At 46.4% G+C, this 11,127-nt stretch overlaps 1 protein-coding gene across 1 annotated transcript; it reads right to left on the bottom strand.

Moving 5' to 3' along the window:
- Positions 1-1,394: 1,394 nt before the first annotated feature.
- On the bottom strand, positions 1,395-10,709 carry LOC308495723 (deoxyuridine 5'-triphosphate nucleotidohydrolase-like). The gene is made up of 2 exons (XM_081080707.1): positions 6,644-10,709; positions 1,395-1,503 (listed from the first exon to the last, which is right to left on the bottom strand). The coding sequence occupies exon 1, from the start codon at positions 9,963-9,965 to the stop codon at positions 9,285-9,287; it is 681 nt and encodes a 226-aa protein (XP_080936833.1). The 5' UTR covers positions 9,966-10,709; the 3' UTR covers positions 1,395-1,503; positions 6,644-9,284.
- Positions 10,710-11,127: the final 418 nt, after the last annotated feature.

Below are 11,127 nucleotides of genomic sequence, written 5' to 3'. Positions count from 1 at the left end.
TTTCGGGGAAACACGGTATATAAAAACAGAGACCAAGGGTGGCCACATGCCTCAGTTGGTTAGAGTGCAAGTTCTTAACAACAAGGTTGTGGGTTCGATTCCCACATGAGCCAGTGAACTGCGCCCTCCGCCGCTAGATTGAAAACAATGGCTTGAACTTGGAGATGAACCATGGTGGGCAGCCGGTTGGCCCAGTGGTTGGAGCACTATGCTCATAACACCAACGTTGACAGTTCGATTCCCACATAGACCCGTGAGAAGCAATGGGTTGAGCTTGGAATTGGGCTGCTGGTGGGGAGCCTGTTGGCTCAGTGGTTGGAGCGAGGTGCCCATAACACCAAGGTAACCGGTTCAAGTCCCACATTGGCCAGTGAGATGCACCTTCCACAACTAGATTGAAAAAAAGAACAATTTGACATCCGGGAAAAGCAAACTGTTCCTCAGTAGTCCCCAATTAACACAAAACAAACCAAAGCAGAGACGTGTAGAGCTACCTAGCTAAAGGAGGGATGCAGACTCTAAGCTGTGCTATCCCGTGGGTGTCCCCAGTGGAACCTGAGCTTTCTCCGAGACGTAGTCTAGTGAGAACTGCCAGTAATGAGAAAATCCTTCTAGTTGAAATCCTTTGAATTAAAGTTTGCTGATACATTTTTTTGTGTATAATTTTCTCACCTTTCTATATATTTGATAAATGGAAAAGTATAATAAGACTGCAGATATGTTGTCCTTATTAATGTTGGACTTCAAGCTACTTCCACCATCTGAACACACTCCTCACCTAGAAATAAACATACCGTGTTTCCCCGAAAATAAGACATAGCTGGACCATCATCTCTAATGTGTCTTTTGGAGCAAAAATTAGTATAAGACCTGGTCTGATATTATTTTATATTACATAAGACCCATTCTTATATTATGTTAAAATAAGACCGGGTCTTATATTAATTTTTGCTCCAAAAGTCGCATTAGAGCTGATGGTCCAGCTACATCTTATTTTCGGGGAAACACGACAGAAAGTGCTGAAGTAAATATTTAAGAAAAGAGCTGTTTTGGGGGAAAATAATAATAACGCTACATTGGTAGTTCCTTAATTCAAGTCGTGTAAAAATGTGATTTACATTTTATATTGTTGATTAACAATAACTTAAAACTGTTTCATGAAAGTCCTCTCCCTTTCTATGGTATTTAGTTATTGATTTTACACGGCCTGTCTGGTGATGTTGTTGTCACATTATTCACGTTATAAGCCCTTTCTATCAAGCCATTCACAAAAAAAAGTGTTATGCAAATATTGGAAAACAAATTTGTCTTCCCCTGTCCGTGCCTGCCGATGAGAAGAACAGTCCCTGAAGTGGGGAGTGAGGATTGAGAAAAAATAGAAGAGAGAAAAAGATGGGATCAGGAGGGCAGGCAATTCTAAGTAGACTGCCGCAGTTCTAAGTAGAACGCCTCAGATCTAAGTAGAATGCCTCAGCCCAAGTTTATTTTTGCAGCTTATATACTCTGGGCATCAAAAAGTAACAGAACTGTCTGCCATCTAGTAGTTACAATAAAGGTAATACACAAGGGCCTGTTTTTTGGCCAGCTCCACACTTCCTGACCTTGTCTGGTTCTGTGTTCTCAGAGTAGGAACTTCTGCCTTGCTGGGAGCACAGACCACTCAAGGAAGTCAAAGGTTCAACATTTCACAAAACAATACCTGCTAGCACTTTAGCACGGTTTCCCACATTCCCCCTAAATTTGTACAAGGATTGGCTGTCACATTGTTGTCACCATAGTGTCTATTAATTTCTGGATATTATTTTAAGCACTACTTTGGACATTTTGTGAGAGGATAGCTTTCAGAAGAAAGGTTTCAGTAAGACCACTCTAGACTGGGACACTTGTAATATAGTTTGAAATACTCCCACACATTTCATAATTAAATAGACTATAACTACAGCTATTTTAGTGTTTCAAAAATTGGACCTGATCTCTAAGGAACAAAGTCACATTTAAAAATTATATATTATTTTTTGTTTCTAACTCTACAAAGTCATAAATGAGAAAGTAAATTTGAAAACTGGCTCTAGGTCTTACTTTATTCAAGCAGCTTTTCGGAAATCTTTCTGTGCATACGAATACGGTAATGTTTCAGTCATAGACTGCAAAATCGTTTTGGTTATTGTTTCTGTCAGTAGAATTTTCACATGACGGCAGAGTACCACTTTCATCATTTTATGTCTTTAAGGTTCTATGCTGAAAAATGAAGAGCCTAGAATACACCTTAAGATTACTTTTCTAGAAGTGCAAGAATGGAAAGCTCATTTTAAGGAAAAGTCCATTAAAGTAAAAACAAAGAACAAGAAACATTTATAAAGGACAATTTTTCTAAAAATTGCAAAGTAATGCATTCAGTGTAAAATATGACTTGACTTGTTTAAACTTCATTGTACCAATCAAATCAAACGTCACTCTTTTGAAATTATGTATCTTAGGTAGACCAATATCAATTGCACTGTTGGTCAGATTAATCTAAATAGCATCTCATATAGATGGTCTCTATTATGTACAATCAAAATAAGCAGTAATTTATGTTATTCATTTTTAAACTTTTTTGTATTTATATAAATCATACGTTAAGTCTATTCTCTAAAGGCATTATTTAAAGAGCACATTTCATAAGATATATCATTTCTACAGTAAAGTCTCTTGTTTACCTTAAATGCTATAATAAGATTTGATTTATTTCAGTCGCTGCTGGAGTACCAGGAAAAAAAAACTAAAGAACTATACAAAGACGGTATGTTGCCAAAATGTATTAATTCAAGTTAGATATCATTGATTTCTGGAATAAAATGTAAATATTAAATGGCATCCCTTTCCATGTTCTGATAATAGATACTACATTAAATATTTTCTTGGCCTTAGCAAATAAAAAAGGTGAAAGCATAAACATTCATAGTGAAGACAAGGTCATATGAGTAATATCTCAAGAGTCTATGTATCTCTTTTTATTTATGGCCTGTCCCCTTCCTTTCTTCTGCCATCCCTATGGAACTTTCCACCTGCACGTTGAAAACGGGGCTTCATCAACTTTTATGTTTTTGCCAGTGTAATGAGGCCCAATAACAAGACTTATCTAGTGATACTTAAGCAATTACTGTTCATATATGGTGTTTCCCCGAAAATAAGACCTAACCGGAAAATAATACCTAATGTGTCTTTGGGAGCAAAAATGAATATAAGTCCCGGTCTTATTTTTGGGGAAATACGGTACCTCCTAGAAGGGCCAAGCTACCATATTTCCCCGAAAATAAGACCAGGTCTTATATTAATTATAGCTCCAAAAGACGCATTAGGGCTTAATTTCTGGTTAGTCTTATTTTTGGAGGAAACACTGTAGCTGTCACCTGATGGGTGACATTTAAATCTCCAGTCATTTACTTTGTCATTAGTTTACCATGTACCCTCAGGAGAAACTCCACATTGCTTTGCATGGAATGAAAACACCCAAATCAATGTAGTTCTCACCAAACATCTCAGCCTATATCTTGCTACCAACCCTCGTTTGCCCCTTTGCTCTAGCATCTAGCTAAACCAGACTACTTCTCGTTCCGTAGTGTTCTCCCCCACACTAGTCTTCGCATCTGCGTCTTCCCTCTCTCTGGCATCCTCTGTCCTTGTCCTTCAGGCATCAACATCCATGTCACCTCCACCAGAGAGCAGACAATCAATACTGGGATGTCCCTTTTGTGGGTCCCACTCGCGTCCTGTTGTGCATTTGTATGGTATAGGGGCCTCTGAATGGAAATTGCCTGTTCATCTGTTCCTTCAGCTTATAGTAGATGATGGGTCAGGGCTGGACCGTGTCATCTTCGTCTTGTAACTTCAGTGCTTGTCGTACGACCTTGTTTATAAATGAATGAAGGATGAGACAACCAGAAGCTCTGATACTTGGCCACAATAGCAGTCAAGTCAGTGTGCAGCCGTGGGCAAACTGTATTGAATATGATCTCCTGTTGTGAGCTGTGGCCTCATCTAGAGGTTTTCTCATTCTTCTTAACACTTATACTTAGTTGTATTTTAAAGAACATAATTCTGTCTTTTTCTTTCCAGCTCCTGCTGAATTTGAATCTAAATTCAATCGAAAAGTTCCTCTATCACCTATTGATAATCTACTTGAGAATATAAAACTAGAAATCGTCTACGATTTGAAAAAAAAGTATAAGCTCTAAAATATAAATAGTACAAGTGTATTTACTGGGCTGTTTAAACAACATGTTAATTGTATCCCAAAATATATGGCATGTGAAATCCTTATTACAGGAAAATATTTTTGTATCATATGTTGTGGGGACAGAGCCTGTGGGGACAAAACCCCAAAAAACAGTTTCCAGGCTCTCGGCCTCACATAGAAAAGGTGCTGGCTCGGGTAGTAAATGGCCATAAACTGTGATCAGATGCCAGCAGCTGTGGCTAGTTGGCCGTCAGCTGTAACCCGTAAGCCATTGGCCACTAATATAACGGCTGTGGCTATGCTAGCAAAAAGGAATGGGGGCTAGCAAGAAGATGGTGGCTGGCAAGCGCGGACTGCTGTTAGGCAGATTATGTAGATCCTACTTCCTGTGTCTCCAGCCCAGCCGCCAGCGAGAATATATTGGTTTGACTCCCCTATCTATGGCTCCGTGGGTGTTCCTTTTTGGCCTTACCGTGTCCTGCGTTCTTGGGCGGGGAGCGGGAGCTGAGACCCTGCACGACAAATGGCGCAGCGAGCAGGGTCCACCGCGTGACACATGGCGTAGTCGGCAGGATACGGTGCTGGCCAAAGCTCTCCGAAGGGCAGTGGAGCAGTTTGTGCGTATGAAAGCTCAGTCTGAGGAAGACCAGGAGGAGCAGCTGCCGGAGAGCTCGATTTCCGTGGAGCGGTGGGAAGATGTGGATGGTTCCCCAACCAGCAGAGGCCGGAGAAAGCGGAGAAAGCGAAGGTTGTTGCGGCCCTGTGGGCTGGGAACTGCTTGCTGACGCAGCCTGGATGCGGGACTTGTCCCAGGAGGAAACGCTTGCTGAGTCCTCATTGTGAGATGAGGGTGAGGTCAAGGTCATCCCTCACCCCCAGGACAGCCCTGGCGAATGACTATGGACTATGAGGAATTGCCTTCTATCCCTGATTTAATGGACGCTTGACTGTTTGGGAACATACCATCATGTAGTGGGACTGGCGGATGTTTGCTTTTGTGTCTTGACTGGCCACCATTGATAATATGTAAGCACCTTGATGTGAGCCACTGTTGTTCCAGCACGGTACCCCGAGAGGCCCAGAGAGAGAGTGGCAGTGCCCTGAGAGCCCTGGCTGTGTCCAGGAAGTCTGGCTGTGCCCAGAGAGAGTGGCAGTGCCCTGAGGCCCTGGCTGTGTCCAGGAAGTCTGGCTGTGTCCAGGAAGTCTGGCTGTGTCCAGAGAGTGGCAGTGTCCTGAGAGGCCCTGGCTGAGTCCAGGAAGTCTGGCTGTGCCCAGAGAGAGTGGCAGTGCCCTGTGAGCCCTGGCTGTGTCCAGGAAGTCTGGCTGTGCCCAGAGAGAGTGGCAGTGCCCTGAGAAAAGCTGGCTGTGCCCGGGGAAACAGGTGGTACCCTAAGAAGCCCAGGATGTCTGGCTGTGCCCAGAAGTACTGGGGTGGTGCCCTGAGAAACCCTGGCTGTGCCCGGGGAGACTGGTGGTACCTTAAGAAGCCCAGGAAGTCTGGCTGTGCCCAGAAGTACTGGTGGTGCCCTGAGAAACCCTGGCTGTGCTCAGAGAGCCTGGCTGTGTCCAGGATATTGCATTCACCTCCAGGCTCCTCGCACAGGGACCCTCGCGGAAGACACTTGTCGCGTAGATTGTGAGGCGAGAACCTGTAGGGGTGGAGTGTGGGGACAAAACCCCAAAAAACAGTTTCCAGGCTCTCGGCCTCACATAGAAAGGTGCTGGCTCGGGTAGTAAATGGCCATAAACTGTGATCAGATGCCAGCAGCTGTGGCTAGTTGGCCGTCAGCTGTAACCCGTAAGCCATTGGCCACTAATATAACGGCTGTGGCTATGCTAGCAAAAAGGAATGGGGGCTAGCAAGAAGATGGTGGCTGGCAAGCGCGGACTGCTGTTAGGCAGATTATGTAGATCCTACTTCCTGTGTCTCCAGCCCAGCCGCCAGCGAGAATATATTGGTTTGACTCCCCTATCTATGGCTCCGTGGGTGTTCCTTTTTGGCCTTACCGTGTCCTGCGTTCTTGGGCGGGGAGCGGGAGCTGAGACCCTGCACGACAAATGGCGCAGCGAGCAGGGTACCCCGCACGACAGAGCCCCAGAGAGCAGTTTCCAGGCTCTCGGCCTCACGTGGAGGGGTGCTGGCTCAGGTAGTAGATGGCCATCAACTGTGGTTGGATGGCCGTCAGCTGTGGCTAGTTGGCCGTCAGCTGTAACCAGTGAGCCACTGGCCACTAATATAACTGCTGTGGCTACACTAACTGTCGGTGCCTGCCGACGAGACGAACAGTCCCTGAAGTGGGGAGTGAGGATTGAGAAAAAAGAAGAGAGACAAAGATGGGATCGGGAGGGCAGGCAATTCTAAGTAGACTGCCGCAGTTCTAAGTAGAATGCCTCAGCCCAAGTTTATTTTTGCAGCTTATATACTCTGGGCATCAAAAAGTAACAGAACTGTCTGCAATCTAGTAGTTACAATAAAGGTAATACGCAAGGGCCTGTTTTTTGGCCAGCTCCACACTTCCTGACCTAGTCTGGTTCTGTGTTCTCAGAGTAGCAAGTTTTGCCTTGCTGGGAGCACAAACCACTCAAGGAAGTCAAAGGTTCAACATTTCACAAAACAACACCTGCTAGCACTTCAGCACGGTTTCCCACAGGTACCCCTTTTTTATATAAAATTAACACAAGGGTTGCGCCTGGCTTAGGTGGTTGGTACAGATATGTCCATTTACCCGTCATAGGAGACCATCCCTCTAGCGAACGGTTCCTGTCTTAGGTTATGTACATTCTTACCAAATCCTTACCCATCTTTGGCTGCCGACCCATTGTAGGGGCTTTATACACGGGTGTCAGCGACACGGTGGACCTGGGCAGATAATCTCAACTCATGAACCTTTGTTTGGAGATCGATGAAGCCCTTGAGTATTACCTTTGTGAGCAACGGAGTAAACCACATGAATAGAGGAACACCAACAAAGATTATTACAAAAGGCAGTAGCAAATGGAACAGAGCTAGAAAGGAGGGGAATTCTCCTCTGAGGTCCGAGTACCAAGGACCTGAAATGTTAACAGGTACCATAATGAAAGAGGGTCGGTGGAGAACTACAGCTCTACTTTTGTCATTTGACCAATTGATGCTATTACTTAGGTTACACTGTATACAAGATACATTAAACTGGACCCTGTCAATATGGGTGATGTTAAAATTTCCAATCATAAGCACATATGGAGCCTTGACACAAGCAGTGGTATTGCCTTCTACCTTGCCTCGTCCCTCGTCCATACTCATAGTCACTGTATCCATTGCTCCCACTAGTTTCCAAATATGTCTTTGGGGCCGGGAGGTATACCATAATCCCACAACCACTCCAGTCTTAGTCCCATGTTGGACATCAGCACCTGTGTCATGGCCTCCGGACCATCTATAACAGCTTGATTAAACCCAGGGACACTATATTCCCCGGGTTCTTTATAACATTGTCTCCAAAGGATGGATCTGCTATTTTTTCTGTTCTCCTCACTGCAAGGATCATGGGCTTGTGGTGGAGGTGGGTTTTTATCCCTGATGTTTTTCCATCCTGCTGGCTGATGGAATGTGACACTCTGTCCTAGGTTGTCTCCGTGAATTGTCTGGCTGCCCACACGGAAACATCCGGTAACGTTGACAGTCTTTGCGAAGCATATGAGGAGTCCTATGCCTAAGCCGGTATGATTGAATCCAACAGCTTGTAGGACGGCAGGAGCAAATGGATGTCCTAATAGCCTAGTGTCATTTGTCCCACCAATGACTTCAGGCCCGTTCCACACAGTGGGGTGTAGCATGGGAGGGTCAGGAACATATGCCCAGTATGTCTCACCCTGAGGCATCTGCGCAACCAACAGGATCTCGAAGAGGCTCATCAGCAAGCCGCACCAACCTCTCAGGCAGCCACCGCGCACCTCCATTGTCCTGTGAATAAACACAAACATGCCCTCGTCCCCAAATTAGGACTGGGTCTGGCCCATGCCACTGGTTAGTAACTGGATCCTGCCATCTCACTTGGGCATAATCTTGTTGAGTGTTAGGATGCCAGAAGCGATCTGCGGCAGATCTGCCACGCGCATCCAGGTTTAAAAAATTTAGAACAAAGAGTGTGATTAAGGATTGTATGTGGGGAGACGGGGTAGACTCTAACGCTGCTGCCACACATTCTTGACATAGAGTAGGGCTATTAGCCATACCTTGAGGCAGCACCAGCCATTGATATCTCTTCATAGGTTCTTGTAAGTTACTTAAAGCAAACCTTTTACAATCCTTGGGGCACAATGGTATGGTATAAAAACAATCCTTTAAAGCCAGGATTATCTTATATGTGTTTTGGGGTATAGCAGAAAGATTAGGCAATCCCGGTTGTAAAGCCCCCATGAGCTCCATAGTCTCATTTATTTTTCTCAAATCTTGTGACAACCTCCATTTACCTGATTTTTTCTTAATTACAAATATGGGAGAGTTCCATGGAGAGTTAGAAAGTGCTGTATGTCCCTTATCGAGTTGCTCCTGTTCCAGCAACCTTGCAGCCTGTATCTTTTCTGATGATAGGGGCCACTGTTCTACCCAAACAGGTGTGTCGCTTTTCCAAGTGATAGCATCTGCATGGGGTACAGGAGGAGTAGTGACCCCCGTTAAAAATATCCCAAGCCAGCTCTTTGTGGTAAGGGCGAGGGAAAGATAGGCTCTTTTCTCCCTTGTCCAGAAGGACCTCAGCCATCTCTAGGCAGAAGTCCCTGATCGAACATCATCATAGTGACCTGTTGATTAGGGCTGTACAGGTAACCTCCCATCTGACTCATGACATCTCTGCCCCATAGATTGACAGGCAATCCTGCCACTATGTATGGTTGAAAGGATCCTTCATGTCCCTCTTGATCTTTCCACAACAATATATCACTGCTCTGTTGTGGTGACTGAGATTGTCCTATGCCTTGTAACTGGGTTAGTGTTTGCTGCTTTGGCCAGTGGCTAGGCCACTGATCTGCAGTTAAAACAGAGACATCGGCCCCCGTGTCTAAAAGGCCCATGAAGGAACGGCCATTAATGGATAGTGGTAATTCTGGCCTGGTGGTGAATGGCCTGGACCCAATAAGCATCTGATGAACCAAGGCCCGCGTCGCCTCGGGATTTATGGCCTGCTGTTTTACCCGGTTTGACATGTGGAATTAACAATGATTGTGCTATGCGTGGGCCCTTATCGATCACTGAAGTGCCTCCAGGCGAATGTGTCGTAATCTTGATCTCTCCTGTATAATCCATATCCACAACTCCCGGAGCAACCAATATCCCTTTCATGGTAATACTACTCCTTCCTAGGATGAGTCCCACAGTCTGTGGAGGCAGAGGCCCAAAGACCCCTGTAGGAATAGCTCGCATTCCCATCTCAGGTGTTAGTACTGTGTAGGCGGCGCTACTGAGGTCCAATCCTGCGCTGCCCGGGGTTGCTGGGAAGAGTTCCTGAATGGATTTCTCTGGTGGGGGACCAACTGCGGCAGCGCCCCATAGCATTGTTGCGGGGCCACAGTAAGCTGGGAAGGCGGCCAGGCCGCTGTGCCAGGTGAGGTAGCCGCAATAAGACTGCCACAACCACGCGTGCACCTGCCGGGAGTCCTCGCGGGCGCTCAGCTGCGCGGGTTTCTCCCGCGGCGCCGTGGCCTCTGGCCTCCAGCGTCTCGCAGCCCGCAGGCTCGGGCAGCCCTGCCCCGGAGCTGGATATCGCATCCCCGCGCTTCACAGGCTCGCACTGTGGCTCCCACTCCTCGGCGGTGGCCGTAGTGGAGGCGAGGCCCGCGGCTCGTCCCAGGGATGCGGGGTGGCGGCAGGAGGGCCCGTCAGAGAAGTGACGGGCTCTTGGTCTCCTCCACCTTCGCCCCGCCCGGGACGGTGGCCTTGGGCCTCGTCCGGCCCCTCTGCCATGTCTCAGCCCCACTCTGCTGTCTTGTCACTGCACCGTCTACCACCCTCACTGGCCCCTCCCCATCTAGGCCCTCCTCATCCTGGGGGTCCAGTCCGTTTAGCACACTTTTTAACATTTGAGTAAAAGACATTCTGCTGCTACCCTGTCCCATGATTTTTTACTCCTGACCGTGGTGTCTCACCGCACCCCTTACCTTATGCGACGCGTCTCAGCTCCGTGCGGTGTCCTTCACTTTATCCCCAGTATTCAGGTCCCTGTTCGGGCGCCACTTGTCGGTGCCTGCCCACGAGAGGAACAGTCCCTGAAGTGGGGAGTGAGGATTGAGAGAAAAGAAGAGAGACAAAGATGGGATCGGGAGGGCAGGCAATTCTAAGTAGACTGCCGCAGTTCTAAGTAGACTGCTGGAGTTCTAAGTAGAATGCCTCAGCCCAAGTTTATTTTTGCAGCTTGTATCCTCTGGGCATCAAAAAGTAACAGAACTGTCTGCAATCTAGTAGTTACAATGTTTGGATACACAAGGGCTTGTTTTTTGTCCAGCTCCACACTTCCTGACCTTGTCTGGTTCTGTGTTCTCAGAGTAGCAAGTTTTGCCTTGCTGGGGGCACAAACCACTCAAGGAAGTCAAAGGTTCAACATTTCACAAAGCAACACCTGCTAGCACTTCAGCACGGTTTCCTACAGGTTCGGATTGTCCGCGTTTGAGTTCGAGTTCGGGTTCGAGTTCAGAGATCAAAAATTCACGACCAAAACCATTGTCATCCTATGGTGACTGTAGTTACATGCAAAGCTGCACCTCCTTGGGGAGTAACAATAGAGGCTTAACAGTGGGGGAGGAAAAATAGGCTTCAGGAAAGTAATGTAAACATGTACTGAACACGCAAATAAGCCAATAACAATAGCAATACATCAATAGCAGGTTAGACATTCATTTCAGGTACCCAAGGAACATTCTCTAGGATAGACATT

Source organism: Rhinolophus hipposideros (assembly GCF_964194185.1).
Source record: "Rhinolophus hipposideros genome assembly, contig: HAP1_SCAFFOLD_30, whole genome shotgun sequence".
Lineage (NCBI taxonomy): Eukaryota > Metazoa > Chordata > Mammalia > Chiroptera > Rhinolophidae > Rhinolophus > Rhinolophus hipposideros.
Note: the sequence above shows the minus strand (reverse complement) of the source record. Positions and strands in the feature narration are given on the sequence as shown.

Coding starts and splice junctions, on each gene's coding strand:
- LOC308495723 (XM_081080707.1), bottom strand. CDS start 9,965: ATGCGATATCCAGCTCCGGGGCAGGGCTGCCCGAGCCTGCGGGCTGCG.